This window comes from Gadus morhua, chromosome 13 (assembly GCF_902167405.1).
Source record: "Gadus morhua chromosome 13, gadMor3.0, whole genome shotgun sequence".
Taxonomy (NCBI): Eukaryota; Metazoa; Chordata; class Actinopteri; order Gadiformes; family Gadidae; genus Gadus; species Gadus morhua.
Genome location: NC_044060.1, coordinates 10671768 through 10688876, shown reverse-complemented (window position 1 = coordinate 10688876; position 17109 = coordinate 10671768). Strand labels below are relative to the sequence as shown.

Here is a 17109-nt window from a genome sequence, read left to right as displayed (position 1 = left end):
TGCGGGACCCCGAGCAGCAAATGGAGCTCAACCGCGAGTCAGTCCGCGCGCCGCCCAACAGAACCGTGTTCGATTCCCACCTGCTGAGCCCGGCCACGCCCTGTCTGCATACCAGGTGAGGAGACGGCCGGGGGTCGCGCTGTTGGCCTCCCAGCTGTGGGCTTCTGGGTTCAGTCCCTCAGGGTCCGCAGTCTATTACCTGTTGGCATCCTGGAGCAAGATGCCCCCTTAGCCCTACCTGCTGTTCAATGTGTCTCAGAAGGCACCGTGAGTCACTCTGGCTAAACGCATCTCATGAATGACTGAATAGTGAATAGGAATAGTCAAAGTTAGTTGTTAAGGGCGGCGCGACAACCCGTTATTTCTTCTGTATGATGAATCATCGAATGAGACAGGATATCCTCAGAGGGTGATTCAATGTAGGAGGTTGTGTATTAATCGTTCAGGAATGTCCTAGGCATTCGATGCGGACGTCCTAATAATGCTTTCAATATTCTCTATAACAAATACGTCTAGATTTGGCTGTATATTGTATCGATTCGTGTGTATTGTGTAGTGTATTGGGAATATAGAAACTGTGATTGGTCATAGCCTCAAGTGGCTTTGGATAAAAGTGTCTACTAAATGGCTATGCATGTATATAATGTATTTTATAATAGTAAGGACATGTCTGACCATCTCCTGTTTTGCCGTCTCCAAGGTTACAGGCCCCGCCCCCTAGTGTACACACAGGCATCAGCGTACACGAAGCCCAGGAGGCCTTGACGAGACACCAGAAGCAGGGGACACAGGTAGAGGGGGCGCCCCCGGCCTACAGTGAGGTCATCGGGCACTACTATCACCCATCATCCCTGACCCCCGACCTCAGCCAAAACCACGCCCATCGGACTGTTCCATCGCAGCAACCACCCCCGTCGACGCTGATACATGGCGTACTCCGGCCCCCGCCCCATCACCAGCAGGCTCCGCCCACTCCAGGAAGTGTGGACAATAGGAACTCACGGAACACAAAAGATAAACCCAAGAAGCCCCAGCAGGTTTGAAAGGGGTCGTTCCTCTTCCTGCTCCTCAGCCAATGGTAAGACTTGGACATGGAGAGAAGGCCTGACCGGTGTGTACAGTATTTCCGGAGCTTTTTCCCCTGGCTTCGGGATCAAGTTTCGTCTTGAAACACTTTCAACCTGTCAGTGCCGCACCTTCCAAGCTAACTGCGTCGGTTAGCGCTGGGAACCGATGCCTTTGGAGAGCAATCCAGGAAACCATGGGTCTCCTGCGCAGTGTGGCACTTGCTGTTTCATTGCTTCTTTCTTCCTGTCTGAGGAGCTCTTCACACAAACAGATGATGAGGTTGGATTGGAGTGGAGGGACGGGGATTCAAATGTGATGTAGCCCCTCCCCCCCTCTCCACCCCTGCCAACTGCCACCTGAGTCGTTATAAATATGTATTTGTTTTGTTTGTTTCTAGAGAAGTTGGTATTTTCGTTTGTTTGTCTTAGTTGCGCTTTCAGCTTGTTGAGAAAAAGAAAATCGACACAATGCGAACGGCGATACACTGCAGTCTGCAATCTAACACACGTCTTTCAACTGGTTTCTTACCTACATCCATTTGAAAGACAATATTATAATGGGAATTTAAAGAAACTGTTTCAAGTATGAAAGCAGATCTTTTGATCATAAAAGCAGTTATTCCTGCATAGTCCTTTAGCCACGTCTCTCAGCATGTTAGCATGTTAGCATAATAGCACTTTAGCATGCTAGTCTATATAGTAGCCAATTTGTTTATCCATAGTAACCATTAACTTAAAACTAGTGTTAGCTGTAGCACAGTGCTAAGTCCTGAGAGCTAAAGGTACTTTCTTACTATAATAACGAATGCAGGAGTTTATTGCTAAATATTCAGTTTTACTTTTCGAAGTAAAAGTTTGCACAAGGTTCACGACTGTTCGACACATGGATAAAAAGATAATCTGCAATATGTTTTGATAAAAGAAGGCGAGCGAACGTAGGGATATTTTTCTAAACTATGGATTCTAAAGAGTAAAGGTACATTTTTGTTTCTAGTCGTTTAGACGTTGTTTAGATCTAGAAAGAAGTACGATCAGCAATCGTTGGGGTGCCAACATATTTTGTAACATTGTGCTCCATACACGGCAAATGTATGTTTCACGTGTGTGTGGAAGCTGAAGGTGGAGAGCATGGATGAGTTATTTATATAATTTCTGAGAAGAATTGCACTATTTTTTTAGTATGCGAAGATGGGACGAGTGAGCCAGACTTTTATTTTGTGAAGGAGCTTTTTCACGGCATTAAAGTGAAATTGCCGTTTCAGTTTGAGACACCCCTGGAACCGCTACTGTTGTGTATGTTTCAGGGGACTTACCAGGGGGAAGGGCCCATAGCGTGCACAAAATCACCCAAAAACACAAGACCAGACTCTGGTTCTGATTGAGCCCGGTGGACTTGGACCAAACCAGTAGTATTCCATTGATTCAAATTTATGAAAACTATAATTATGCAAAAGTCCAAGTTCAGTAAGCCAATCAAGAGCCCAGGATTCTCCCTTATAGGACCAATCAGGAAATCATAGCCCTCAGATCTCTATCCCTATTAGTCGATTCTGCAGCCAGTATCAGTACGCCTCACAAAACTAAACTCTATAAAGTCCTTTGGTAAATAACCTTGGCAATGCACACACCAGTTAACTCAGAGTTTCTCCATGACTGATGACTAAACGTATACATAATCAGGTGTGTGTGTATCAGGAGGGGATGTAATCAAGTAATTTAAGTACAGAGTGGGGTCAGCCTTAAAACTGGCTGCGTATCGTTGAATGCTGAAACTATCGAGGGAGAGAGAGAGAGAGAGAGAGAGAGAGAGAGAGAGAGAGAGAGAGAGAGAGAGAGAGAGAGAGAGAGAGAGAGAGAGAGAGAGAGAGAGAGAGAGAGAGAGAGAGAGAGAGAGAGAGAGAGAGAGAGAGAGAGAGAGAGAGAGAGAGAGAGGACATCTGTCCATGTTTAAAGTCAAATTATATGATATCATAATTATCCCTTAATCAGTGATGCAAAAGCTTTGATTGTGCACGCATGTGGGCCCAACACACACACACACACACACACACACACACACACACACACACACACACACACACACACACACGCACACACACACAAAAACATTGATATTCCCCTGGTAAGACGGGCCAGGCATCTCTGAGCACTTTACTGGTCCAGTTTTAAGGACACAATCGCACGCCAGCCAGCACCGGGGTTACTACTTGACTTACATCCAAACCGCATGAGGACGGAACAACTTGAAGCACAATGAGCTCTTTCCTTGAGTTAAATAGTTCAACGTCTCATCAGTCTTTAGGATTGTGTTGTAGTTTGCCCATGTAGAGGAGGTAGTTGTGCTCTTATTTAGGATGTAGTTTAGCTTTGGGTTTCTAGTGTTGTTTAATTTCAATCATTTTCAAAGAGTAGTCTACACAGGTGGAACATCTCCTTCAGGGCTTGGGGCTGGGTTGTCTTAAAAAAACACACTGAAGTGTTAAAAAGTGACACGCGTGACACACAAATCTGACAATTATATCCCCCTTGGACCTTGTTTTAGGAGATATACTGTGTCTTATTTAGATTATAGTGCAGATAGTGTAGAAAACCTGTTTGCGCTTCCAGACTTTATGCAATAGCGCCCTCTGCCGGGGCAGAACCAAACCGCGGCCCAACACAATTCAAAGATGACTTCAGCTTGAGATTTTACCACCTCTTTTGCTCCTAAGACGTTCGACAATGTTTACATTTCGTGATCAAACGTCATGTTGAACGAATTCATCTCTTTACCCAAAGTGAATTGTATCCATTAATCAGAATATCAATCATATTCTTAATCAGACTGATCGGTCTAGCCTCTCATCTCTTCGTCTCTCCTGCTGTCTTCTCTTTAACCCTCCTAACTTTTCTTATGCTATGTCAACCCCTTCTCTCTCCTTGTCTCTCCCCTTTCTTCTCCTCCTCTCTTCTCTCGCCTCTACTCCATTCCTCTCCCCCTCATCTCCCCAGTGGTTTGGTTCAGTGTCCTGCAGAGAGTTCTAGAAAGTTCTTGAATGTTTATAGGGGGAAGAAGGGGTTGGGGGGTTCTGGGCTAGGTAGTTTATCAGAGCTCCCATGACAGTCAAATGTTAGGAAGTCTCTCTGTTCAGGGAAAACGGTGCTGGCTGGCGATCCCCTTCAGGTCGGATGAGAGAAGGACAGTAGGACAAGGTGGTTGTGGAGGAGAGAGGACACCTATAATATCAGCGCACACACACACACACACACACACACACACACACACACACACGCACACACACACACACGCACACACACACACACACATACACACACAGCCAATCTACATCAACACACAGACACACATTAGCGGTGTGCCTCCACTTCCTCTCCCATCACCTCGTCCTCACCTTTCCTCTTCCTGTCTGAACAAGCTCTTACTCTGTTCCCTAGAGATGCCTGGTGTCCAATGAAAAAGCTCCGGTCAGACCAGCTACCATTGGCTGGCTGAGGGCTGGTCTCCTGGTAATGTCCCGCTGTGTGTCGTTTGTTGCTGTGCTATTCTAGTGTGCCTGCCTGCTGAGACGGGCCAATGTGAGGGGCCGGCTTGGGCTGTCAGTCAGGCCCAGACTCCACCCCCTTATTGTCTCAGATCATGTTGACTGGATGAGGGTGATGACGATGATGATGATGGTAGTCATGACGATGAAGACAGATTGTTTTTACCCGCCGAAATTGTCCTGGCGGAAAGCGTTGCAATACACCTATTATTTGCCTTCTTTAGACGATCTAAGTAATATTTTATCCTAGCGTTATAAATGTATTTACTGTTGTTTTATATTGTTGCCCATTCTCTTTTAAGAAAATACATTTTATTTTATTTAGTTTTTTATTATTATTCCAACACGTTTTGCTGTTTCAACGAACATTGTCTTAAGGCCTCCCAAAACGAAAATCTTCTGTTTCAATCACGAGTAACAAGCCGAGAGATTTTCGGGCTCCTTCCCTCCACACTTGAGATATATTTCCTATCAACTAGCACACGTGTTCACTAACAACTGAGCTTGTTGACTGAGAAACAATTCACAGAGAGGGAGAGAGTGACAGATGATATCCTATCCTCCTCAACTCAAAGTTTAACTCCAGCAGCAGCCCTCATGTGAGAAAGCTGTTATGTAATGTATGCAAATGACCCCCACTTCCTGAAATACAGGCCTGTTTAGTCAACACTTTGTTATGTTAAGTGCACTTGTTCCCTCAGGGGTCTTGTCTTTCTGTGTTGTTACTTTGGTACAGAGGGTTTGGAAAGGCTGCCAGAGTCAGGGGCCAGAACACAAGTGTTTTCATCATGCACACTCGTACGTTTCAGACCATTGTCTGCTGCTCTTGAGAAGTCCTAGTGACATAACAGTTCCCAGTTGTTCTTGGATACCAAACAGTCTCCTGGGCTTTCAGACATGTCTAGCAGGAGAACAAAACCTTCCGGCAGACATGTTGTAAGAGGTTTTTAGTGGATCTCCGATGCTCCAAGGTCTTCCTTGGGGCTTGGCTACTGTTACCAGATCCCAACCACCACCAGAGATTAAGAGGGAGAAGGCCATTTTAAGGCCAAGTCCAAGCCCCTTAGCAACATCTACCCCAGAGAGAAGCCCACGTAACGGGTCAACCGTTACGTAGCAACATCTGTGAAGGTGTTTGGGATCTCTGAGGATCCATTTCGTCCAATTGCAGCACACTCACATGTACTTGCACAACCACACAAAAGACCGACCACAACAGCTTTCTGTTGTTCAAAACCCATTCAACCCTTTCCTAAGTATCAGCGACCTATCTCTATCTCTCTGACCTTAACTGTTGTGCCCTGAGATTCTGTATGGATTTTCAACATGAAAGCACAACCTTCCCAAAGGAGTTTGGAACATCATGCAGCAACTATAGCAGGGCTATACAGGTGAATGCACTTAATACCTTTCTGTTCTTAAAATCAGCGCTAGCGATGCGCCTTTATTTTGACAACCAGAACACACTCTTGGAAAGCATCTTCTGAATGGACATCTTCTGATCTCTAGCCAGTTAATGTGATGTTTGTTGAAGAGGAACTGTTCTTTTGTTATGTGTTTTCATCTTACTCCTTTACTCTGGACTGAACGCGACAACTTTCTTAATCACAACTATATTAACGGCTTACTCTATCAGACGATTCAAGTGTTACTGGGCTTGTTATGTTGTTATTTTGGAGGACAATGGCTTCTTATCGTTACTGTTATGGAACATGTTTTGAATCACACACATTTCAGTTACCCTTTCAATTTAAAACAAATAAAACGTTTTTATAAATTAAGTTTGTTGTTCTGTCTTTTTGTTTTGAACATTGAGTTGAAAGAAAGAAAGACAAATGTAAATGTGTCTGCCGTTTTTTTTATGTCAAGTCAGGGTAATATCCCAAATTGATGAGCAATCATTATTTTATTATTATCGTTATACTGATTTTATCAATAATTTTATACCTGCATAGGAATCATACTTTTAAATTAAGAATCATGCAGGGTCCCGGTCACACCGCTAGGGGGGGTAGTTTAAACGTGTTTGAAATTCGGTTTACAGTTCGACACTTTTGTTTAGATTTGCTCAAATTAACATCATAGTTTAGTTTTTCCACCTCTGGCTGAATTATATGTATCAGTAATATATTTCTGCATGTCCCATTGCTTGTATGAGGTGGTATATTTCCTGTTGAGAAAGTGTATCTTATTATGGAGCATGATTCCCAGACGTTACGGTTGAGTGGCCAGACTTTGTAAACTATTGACCAAATGCATCGCCGTCGTCTCTCCGTCTCACTCCTACATAGAACACCTATCTCCACTTTATCGTGTCTCAAAGGTTATCCTTCAATTGGTGACTTAGAGCTGACATAACATCTTTAATATTTCATGTAAACATGTTTTTCTGCTTTCGGAATGGTTAAGCAATGATCACCTAAGAAGATGTTGAAACGTTCGAAGCTCAACTTCCAAGAAAAGGACGGACGGAACAAGGAATTTATTTCAATTCAATTTTATTTGTAAAGCCCTTAATCACAGTTACAGTCTCCTCAGGGTTTATAAAATCGGATAATCTTAATTTCATTCATTATTTCATTTCATCCATAGGCCTATATGTGTTTGTGGGTGTGTGTGTATATATATATATATATATATATACAATAGTGAGAGAGGGAGGGGGGGGGGGGGGGGGGGGGGGACACATAAGGGTTGAGGTGATAAGGGGGGAAGAGCAGGAAAGATAGGTATTGCTAAAGGCCGGAAATGTCTTTCTTAATTAATCAATCATGCTATCTGACTTTTAGGCATGTTACCTACCATATCATTTCCCACTGTAAGTGATACTAATAATACTAGCTAAAGTACTTGGAGGTGGGATACTTTACTGTTCAGTGACTTCAAACCTGTGTGTTTGGCTAACGCTAAGAGCTGTTCCGGGCACAAAACCGAACACTGTCCTAGCCATACTGAACTAAAAGCTAACAAATGTAACCTTATTAAGATCCATATCATCCCACTCACTCTTCAAAAAGCAGCTTAAAAAACCTCTTATCTTTTCATGAATCATCTTATCACTGAATTTTGGTTATTTTTGATTTATTTATGTACTTTGTCTCCTTATTTTCTAAAGTTTATTTGTTAGCCTTATAAATATTATTTGATTGTGATTATTGACCGGGGTGGAACTCTTGTACAAGCCCATTGGGCTTCGTTCCCTCCTTGCACCATTACTGTGAATGTGTGCTAAATAAATAAACCTAAAACCTAAACTTAAACTGTCTTGAGATACAGATTCAAGGTGCTTTAATGGCATGTAAAACTCAGATTGATCTCTCTCTCTCTCTCTCTCTCTCTCTCTCTCTCTCTCTCTCTCTCTCTCTCTGGTTTATTCTCACATCTCATGTCTGTCTGTCTGTCTGCCTCTCGCTCTGTCCGTCTGCCTCTCTGTCTGTCAGCCTGCCTGTCTATAGGTCCATCTGTCTGTCTATTTCTGTGCAACAAGCAGATGCACAGGAATGTTTGCTTGTAGAACTCATTTGGCAGACTGTTTTTTTATACAGGACCTTGATAAGACCTGCAAAGATTTTAAATAATAACATAATAAGTCAATGATCTCCTTCCGAACCCAACCTGCATATTTGATAACCCCATGAGAGGTCCTGACCCACAGTTTGGGGTCCCCTACTGCAAATACATTCACGTCAACGCTTCAAAGAGATTTTCAGTGTGAGGGCAAAAGAGAGGAATGACGGGGGCTGGTGAGGGAGCTTAGTTTTACCTGATCAAGAGTTATATACAGATGCAGACAGAAAGACGGACAGAAATATGGGCAGAAAGATAGGCAAGACAGGCAAGCAGACAGACAGAGAGCATGGCAAATGGACAGACAGATGGACAGCTAGATAGAAAGGTAGAGAGAGAGGAAGACAGACAGGCAGATGGACATGCAGACAGACTGAGATTAAACCAGAGAGAGAGAGAGTGGTACTTTTTGCAATATCAATCTACGTTTTCCATGCCAATAAAGCCCTTTGAACCTGTATCTGAAGAGAAGTTGCGTTAGTTTGCTTTTAGTTTAGTATTACTACGACAGCGTTCCAATGGGGTGGGCGCCAGGAGCAGCTCTGTTAGCCAAACACACTATGACAGACACACTGATACACTGGACTGACACTGCCCAGGACTGATATCTGGAACTCTTTCCAGCAGCGTAATCCTCTGTCATCAATCATTTATGGCTCCTGTTTGATTAATGACGCTAAACTGGAAGGCAACCACATGCGCAGACTCTGAACAACCACGCTTGGTTTGGGTCATCATATGGCTGTACTGGTCAGCCTGTCCTGATTGGCTGTTCAATTCAACACTGACATCATTTCCCCAATCCTATGACCCCCTGTCCCCCTGTCCCCCTTGGGGCATAAATGTTCTTTACATTACCTTATCTCATCTTATCTCTCAGAATCATCGACTAGAATCGGCAGTTCACACACTTTCATACATCATCATATACATGAATGCACGCTGAGGAAGTCAGTCATGGAATGTGAGGACGTCAACTACTGCAGAGATAACATGTTCCCTGATGGACTTTTTACTGCCTTTATCACTTAATATCTGTCATCAAAGTACATTGGCTGACTGGATACTTTAAATTGTGCCAGAGATAACAAGAACAAAGTTTTATTTCTGGTGCCACACACCATGGTGTCTTTGTTTCGATATGATGCAATTCTGGCCTGTCTGGGCTGTATGTGTGTGTTTGTGTGCGTGTGTGTGCAGGTGGGTTTTCGTGTGTGTGGTGCACATGTTTGTTTTTCCAGAATCGGACCATGGAGAGATATGAATGGAACAAATCTAAAGAATCCACCCTTGTTGTTTTCCTTGGAATTCAGAATCAATCGTGTTGTGACATCACAACAGCAACATTTGAACCCAGAGTTGAACCTGCCCTACCAGGCAAATAAAGCAGTAACAACCTGTCCACGCCCGTTGTCTATGAGCCAATGCAATGTGCTATGAGGAAAATCTTCTTGTGAACATATCTGCATTGTCATTGTTTGGTGTGTCAATTGTCATACTTCTGGCAGAGTCTGGTCTGTCAGGTTCTGTCTGTTGAGAATGACTGTGTGGGTATGTGCCTGTGTGTCTGTGTTTTGTTGTGTGTGTGTATCATGTATCACATGTTTCATGAAAATATGGTTATAAACACGGGTATATTTTCAAGGGTAAATATTATACAATAATTTTTTATTATATTTATATATTTAATTTTATATTCGCTCTTGCACGCTCGCCCTCTCGCCCTCTCGCCCTCTCTCTCTCTCTCTCTCTCTCTCTCTCGCTCTCTCTCTCTCTCTCTCTCTCTCTCTCTCTCTCTCTCTCTCTCTCTCTCTCTCTCTCTCTCTCTCTCTCTCTCTCTCTCTCTCTCTCTCTCTCTCTCTCTCTCTATATATATATATATATATTTATAGAGATATATGTGCTCTATATATATAGTTTACTTTACATTTATAATATATTATGTAATCAGTTAATTTTACCATGCATTATACTGTACAAATATAATTGGACTATAGTAGACAGACCAGGTTTGTGCAAGCAGGTGAAACCTAACCTTGTGACATTTGTGAAAGGTGTTTTCTTGTCTGCCAAAGGAACAGCAGCGATGTTACATATGTAACATCACATCTCAGTCTCTTGGTAAAACTGTTTAACAAGGACATTAATCAATTTCAATCAATCAACACATTGATCAATTATATATATAGAGTATACGAGTATTAGAGTAGAGTGGAGAAGATAGTATTCGAGTTCAGTAGAGTTAAGACCAGAGAACAGAAAGGGTGCATAATATTTATTTAAAATATTTGTTTCCTCTTCAGAGGGTTCAAATTACCCCCATTAGATCAGAGCAGAATAATAAATACAGATGTCATAGAAAAATACATTTAAACACAAAATAATGACACAAACAGGATCCTCAAACATATATAGACGTCTTGCCTACCCCTGCTTTCGGCCATTACCAACAGTCGCCCACACAGCCCCACTGCTGTGAAGCACCAATTCAAATGGTGATTGGGAATCAAGAAATTCAACAACTCATCACTATGTACCGAAGGATGTGCCTTTATATATAACTTAGTAATAACTTACTTTCATACAGTGTCCTTATAAAGACCCAAATATGCTCAACTTAAGAGCAATATATTAAATAAAAGTGATAAAATATGGGAAGTTATATAGATAAAGGCACAACGGGAATGAAATTGCACTTCCAACTGATGACTTATAAACTCTTAAACTGACTAACTAAATCACAGTAATATTTATCTCATAGAAAAATAAAGCCTCTTGTTCGCTTGGCTAAAAGTTCTGGCCTGGATTGCTGGCATTCTACACACACTGTTCTAGAAGGTTCCAGGGCAGTGTATTCCAGAACTCCCCCCCACCCCCTCTCTCCTCTACATCTGTTCAACCCGCTCCTGCAGCAGGTCCAGCTGCCTTGCCACCTCCCTGGGCAGGTCATCGTTGACCTGCGTGGCAAAGTAGCTCCTCACCGCCTCCACCTCTTTCCTCCAGAACTCCTGGTCCAGGGAGAAGAGCTGCTGCAGGTCCACGGGCTCGGCCAGACCCTCCAGGTTCAGGGAGTCCTCGGCGGGCAGGTAGCCCACGGCGGAGGTCTCGGCCCCGGCCTCCCCGTCCAGCCGGCGGAACATCCAGTCCAGCACGCGGATGTTGTCCCCGAAGCCGGGCCACAGGAAGCCCGCGCTGGGGCTCTTGCGGAACCAGTTGACGTGGAAGATCTTGGGCAGCTTGGCGCCGGGACGCTCCGCCATGCTCAGCCAGTGGGACAGGTAGTGGCCGAAGTTGTAGCCGAAGAACGGCCGCATGGCGAAGGGGTCGTGCATGATCTCTTTACCTGGGGGGGATGCAGGGAGGGGGGTTTGGTTAGGAGGATGAGATGTGATATGATACAACAATTTGTTTTTATGTTTTGTATTGTATGACACTGTCATAGTGCAAGGTGTCCCATGCGATGTGCGGGGGTGTTATAAATATTATTGGGTATTGGAATGTGCTATGATGCATTGACAGGTTGGAAAAACATGCACGCGTCTTGGTTTGTCTAATTGTGTTATTGTTTGTCATAATGTCCTGTTCTTTGTGCGTCACTGTGCAACATTGCGTTGCTATGCATCACAGTGGAGTTATAGTGTGTTATTTTATGCTGGTGTGTGTTGTGAGTGTCAGAGTTGTTTACCTTTGTGTTCTGCTGCCGCCGTGGCCTCTGACCTCATCGCAGCGCCAACGAACACCCCGTGTTGCCACGAGAACGCCTCATAGACCAGAGGAACCCCTGGGGAGAGAGAGAGAGAGAGAGAGAGGGAGAGAGAGAGAAAGAGAAAAGAAAGAGAGAAAGACAGTTAATGAATGACTATTATTATTTTATTACGGCTATTTACGTCAGCAATTTAATTTAACTGTATGTGATTGGCTAAAGCCTAACCCTTTTATATTGATTCAGTTATATTATATTCTAATCTATTGCATTTCATTTGATTATATTCTACTCTATTCGGTTCTAGTCAGTTCTGTTAAATTCTAGTAATCTAACTTCTACTGCAATCTATTCTTATCTGTTCGGTTCCTCTCTGTGTTCCCTGGGCTGCTCACCCTGGGGCCGGCGGCCTCCGAAGATGATGGCCTGGATGGGCACGCCCTCCGGGGACTCCCACTGGGGGTCGATGATGGGACACTGGTCGGCCGGAGTGCAGAAGCGGGAGTTAGGGTGAGCACTGGGCTCTCCTGTTGGGGGGGGGGGGGGGGGGGGGGGAGAGAAAGAAATTAGGTCAAATAAAGTTACCCTGATTGCTCTGTGGCAGATTTGAGATTAGAAAATATATACTTATGTATAAAAGTATAATATTTGTCTGTTCATGACTCTCACCATCGCTAGGGCTCCAGGGCTGGTTCTTCCAGGAAGTGAGGGTCACCCCCTCGGCCAGGGATTGGTCCATGCCTTCCCAGTACACACCCCCGTCGCTGGTCTCCGCCACGTTGGTGAAAAGGGTGTTCTTGACGATGGTTGCCATGGCGTTGGGGTTGGTCTTGATGGAGGTGCCTGGGGCGACCCCGAAGAAGCCGTTCTCAGGGTTGATGGCCCGTAGGTTGCCTAGCAACCGTGACAATGAAGAAGAAGGTGTTGAGTTTCATAAGCTTTTCTTCGATACCGCTTGCATTGGAAGAGTCAACGCTGCTAAACGCCCTTATCACATTGGCAGAAAGTTCAACGCCTCATTCTGTCAACAGAGTTTCTCAAAACGAGTTTCTCAAATTTCCACAAATTAAAGATGTTGTGGGTAAGGATTAAGAGCTATTATTTGAGTGTAATTAGCTAGAAATGGGCCAGCAATTCATTAGCCACTAGTGAGTAAATTATCTCAGAGAATTTCTGTTTCTAGTGGACCTTGCCACTCGGGGGAGAGAACCAAGAACCAGAACAAACCCTCACCTTGCTCATCAAACTTCATCCAGGCGATGTCGTCCCCGACACACTCCACCTTCCAGCCGGGCAGGGTGGGGCAGAGCATGGCCAGGTTGGTCTTCCCGCAGGCGCTGGGGAACGCGGCCGCCATGTACTTCTTCTGGCCTGCCGGGTTGGTGACGCCCAGGATCTGACCAGAGGGGAGGGGGGAAGAGACGGTCAGGGAGGGGGTACAATGGGATCCTATGTGGGGCCACCTGTGTGTCTGCGACGCGTGGTGTGTGGTACATGCTGTTTGTTGTGTGGTCTGTGACATGTGGTGCATTAGGTGTGTGTGCGTGTGTGTGTGTGTGTACCAGCATGTGCTCGGCCAGCCAGCCCTCCTCCTTGGCGAGGCGGGAGGCGATGCGCAGGGCGAAGCATTTCTTCCCCAGCAGGGAGTTCCCGCCGTAGCCGCTGCCGAACGACACGATCTCCCGCCGGTCGGGCACGTGGGCGACCAAGGTCTGCTCAGGGTTACACGGCCAGTTATTAACCAGGGGCTCTGAGAGAGAGAGAGAGAGAGAGAGAGAGAGAGAGAGAGAGAGAGAGAGAGAGAGAGAGAGAGAGAGAGAGAGAGAGAGAGAGAGAGAGAGAGAGAGAGAGAGAAACAGAGAGAAAGAGGGAAAGAGATAGAGAGAAAGAGAGAGAGAGAGAGAGAGAGAGAGAGAGAGAGAGAGAGAGAGAGAGAGAGAGAGAGAGAGAGAGAGAGAGAGAGAGAGAGCGAGAGCGAGAGAGAGAGAGAGAGAGAGAGAGAGAGAGAGAGAGAGAGAAAGAGAGAGAGAAAGAGAGAAAGAGGGAAAGAGGGAAAGAGAGAGAGAGAGAGAGAGAGAGAGGGAGACTTTGGGTTATTCGATATCGATGAAACTGCAGGAACAAATTAAACAAGTCCTTTAATGACAGACATTTCTGAATAAGGATTGGAGGTAAATTAAGATTAAGGTAAATAAAGACACATCAAAGTTGGCTTTACTTTATTATGAATATAATATATTATCATTCCCACCACAAATGAAGAACACTTGCCTTGGGCTCCATTTGTGCTTTATCAGAACAACAACACATTCCCCGTCCCAGGAGAACCATCTAATCTCTTCGTATTTATCTCATCAGTTGTTCACTTAAGTCTCCGGAGAACTTACTCTTCAGAGGCAGGGGGCAGCCCACAGAGTGCAAGCAGCGGACGAACTCCCCCGCTCCCAGGGCGGTTAGTACGGCCCGGCCCATGCGGGTCATAACCCTCATGCTAGCCACCACATAGGGGGAGTCGGTCAGCTCCACTCCGATCTTGGACAGGGGGGATCCCACCGGTCCCATGCTGTAGGGGATAACGTACATGGTACGACCTGGGAGAGAGGAAGAGGAGCAGGGGTCAGAGGTCAGACAGGGGGGAGGGCAGGAAGAGCCAACAGATCCAAAATGGAGGCTGAAGGTCAACGATTCTGTTCCATAGCTGCTGTTGCTGCCGCTAACAAAGCAGCTTTTCAAAATAAAGCAATAATAACATGTAACTGATGAGTCATTAATAAAAACATGCCATGAAAGAACAGAGGGGAACCGTCAGTTCCCTAGATATTCAAATGGTATTTTATTAATTCATTATTTGACAATCAACATCTAAAAAATTGTTTCTGAAGAAATAATTCCATTCAAAACGGCCTATCCAATCTGTCTTGGAACGTGAAGGGTAAAATGAAAGACACTCCCTTTTTCAAACGATTAGAATAAAATAACGTAACCGCTAGCGAGGAAACATTGTTTCTGATTGTCATCTAGGGTTGTTATTATCTAGAGGTAAAAACAGACCCAACATCAGCTAAAATTGGTTCAGAAAAGCAAAGCCTTTGAACGGCATTTCAACTCCACAAAGTAGCTATCTCGATACCACGGGATGACGGAATCAGCAAGGGGCAAAACCTTTACTGTTGGTGTTTGATTTTTCTGCAATTATTCGTTCCGCTTCCCGGCCCGTTGTCTATACATATGTCTATATATTCTACCGAAGCGCACACACAGCTTGTGTGAGGATACGAGTATTTGTCAGGATGACTTGCATTTTGCCTAAGAGATAGCTGTTTATGTTTGCCGATAAGTCACTCTCCTGGCTGTTTGCACTTTGCATTGTTAAGCCTGGACTGGCGCATTGATTGTTGTTTCAGAGCTGGAATTTGTAACAGGTAACTTTATACATAATAAAGTAATATAGAGAGGACACAGTAAACGATGATAGTGGATTGCATTTTTTGTGACGGGCAAGGGGGGGGGGGGTGCTCAGAGGATCAATGGTTCGCTTCTTTGAAAGAAGAACCGAAAGCTAACGTCCAATTTCAGTTCAACACCACCACTATAAGGGTCAAGTTAAAAGGGACGATACCGATAACATTTCAGATTATTCAGTAATATTAGTGAAAACATTTGGCCTTAGTGTAGGCGCAGAGCGACGCCATCACAGGAGGGGGGGTTCTACCTTTCATGCAGCCGGGGAAGCGCTGGCCCATGGCCTTGTCAAACTCTGCCGGGGACATCCAGCGTCCCAGCTGGCTGACCCCGCCCCCCACGGGGCTGGGGACGGTGTCCCTCTGGTCCGGCGTCACGATCACCGTCTTACTCTCCACCCGGGCCACGTCAAGGGGGTCTGTACGGGCTAACCAGCTGGGGGGGGGGGGGGGAGAGAGGAGAGGAATAAGGGAGTTCAGAGTGTGTTAGCCTACAGGAACACCCTGATTTCTCTCTCTCTCCTTCTCTCTCTACTGAACCCTGCTGGGCCTACCAGTTGTGGTATTTGCGGAGCTTCTTGATCGTGCCCTGCTCCTCGAGCTGGCTCAGGATGGCCTGGTTCTCCTCCTCGGAGCCGTCACAGATGTGGACCGATTCGGGCTGGCACAGCGTGGCGTTAACCTCCACGAAGGCCCGGACCGCGGCGCTTAGATCCCCCAGGTCTCCGTACACCACCTTGGGGCTCGCCTGCCCCTGGGGCTGCAGCTGAGGAGGCATGGTCGCTCCTTGGGTTGAGGCGGAGACAGAGCGAGAGAGAGAGAGAGAAATGGAGGAGTGGATGGAAAACAAGAAGTCTGGAGGTGAGAAGGAGAGGGGGACAAGGAAGAGAGGAAAGATAAAAAAAGAGACGGGGGAGGAAACACAAAACACATGCGGGTTTAGGTCATCAAACATGGATGCTAAAGAAAGCCAAAACAGCGTTATTGTATTATGAATTGTATGTGTGTATTGTATTATTGTCGTTCAAAGACTTATTGTCGCCCTATTGTAGAATATAGACAATTGTATTGTCTATATACAAGTTTTCGATTAATGCGTACGGCTACATTATTGACACAGCCTCTTCGATTTCAATCGCTTATACTACTTTCATTGATTTTCACATTGTTTAACAGGCAGTGTCTCAAGCGACGACTTGTTAACAACTGACGCAACACCTGATGGAGGCGCAATTTCTTTCCGAGAGCAAGCTGTTTTTCTCTGGAAACGACTCATTAAAAATACATCCCCACAAATAAAACACCGGCATTCAAACATTGAACGCATACACCTTTTACGACTGGCTTTCAAGGAGATCCCCAACATCCACACACCATCCATTCCCCATAATGCCTTAAGTGGCGTATAATTCCAAATACTACGTTGTAAACTGTTTAAAATGAAAAATTTCGAAACAACTTACCCTAAGTGTCTTGTTGTTCTGCTGTCAGGCGCTTCTCGTCGTCATCAATGTGGCTCTGTTTCAGAACAGGAGAAGCTGTCTCTGTGGCAGGTTGACTGACGAACTCTCTCCGTTCCTTTTTATACCCGGGGACATACCCTAGTGGTGAAGGAGGGGGAGAGGAGGCGGAAGAGAGAGGGAGGGGGAGGGATGGGAGGCTCGTCAGGTCAGGATATTTGCTTGAACCATCCGTGAAGCTTATCACAAGAAGAAGAGAGAAGAGCCGCTCAGTAGTACTTTGCGGTGAATCATTAAATGGCGGAGCCGACG

At 45.1% G+C, this 17109-nt stretch overlaps 2 protein-coding genes across 3 annotated transcripts in view; one reads left to right on the top strand and one right to left on the bottom strand.

Annotated features, from left to right (window-relative positions):
• pmepa1 (prostate transmembrane protein, androgen induced 1) overlaps window positions 1-6387 on the top strand; it is a 25110-nt gene extending 18723 nt beyond the window's left edge. For both annotated transcript variants that reach the window (XM_030374895.1, XM_030374896.1), the window contains exons 4-5: window positions 1-115; window positions 701-6387. The exon at window positions 1-115 is cut by the window's left edge and continues 247 nt beyond it. In XM_030374895.1, coding sequence (XP_030230755.1) covers window positions 1-115; window positions 701-1043 — 458 coding nt within the window. In that variant the 3' untranslated portion in view covers window positions 1044-6387. The remainder of the gene's footprint in view (window positions 116-700) is intronic.
• A 4046-nt stretch (window positions 6388-10433) lies between these two features.
• pck1 (phosphoenolpyruvate carboxykinase 1 (soluble)) lies at window positions 10434-16947 on the bottom strand. Its single transcript, XM_030375338.1, has 10 exons — window positions 16801-16947; window positions 15892-16192; window positions 15589-15773; window positions 14264-14467; window positions 13439-13626; window positions 13110-13272; window positions 12546-12770; window positions 12272-12403; window positions 11859-11954; window positions 10434-11516 (listed from the first exon to the last, which is right to left on the bottom strand). Exons 2-10 carry the CDS (start codon window positions 16113-16115, stop codon window positions 11059-11061), a joined length of 1875 nt encoding a protein of 624 aa, XP_030231198.1. The 5' UTR covers window positions 16116-16192; window positions 16801-16947; the 3' UTR covers window positions 10434-11058.
• Between the last annotated feature and the right edge of the window lie 162 nt (window positions 16948-17109).

Coding starts and splice junctions, on each gene's coding strand:
- pck1 (XM_030375338.1), bottom strand. CDS start 16,115: ATGCCTCCTCAGCTGCAGCCCCAGGGGCAGGCGAGCCCCAAGGTGGTG. Junction 12,771..13,109: donor GATGAAGTTTGATGAGCAAG/GTGAGGGTTTGT, acceptor CACGGTTGCTAG/GCAACCTACGGGCCATCAAC. Junction 11,517..11,858: donor GGCGGCAGCAGAACACAAAG/GTAAACAACTCT, acceptor CATCCCCCCCAG/GTAAAGAGATCATGCACGAC.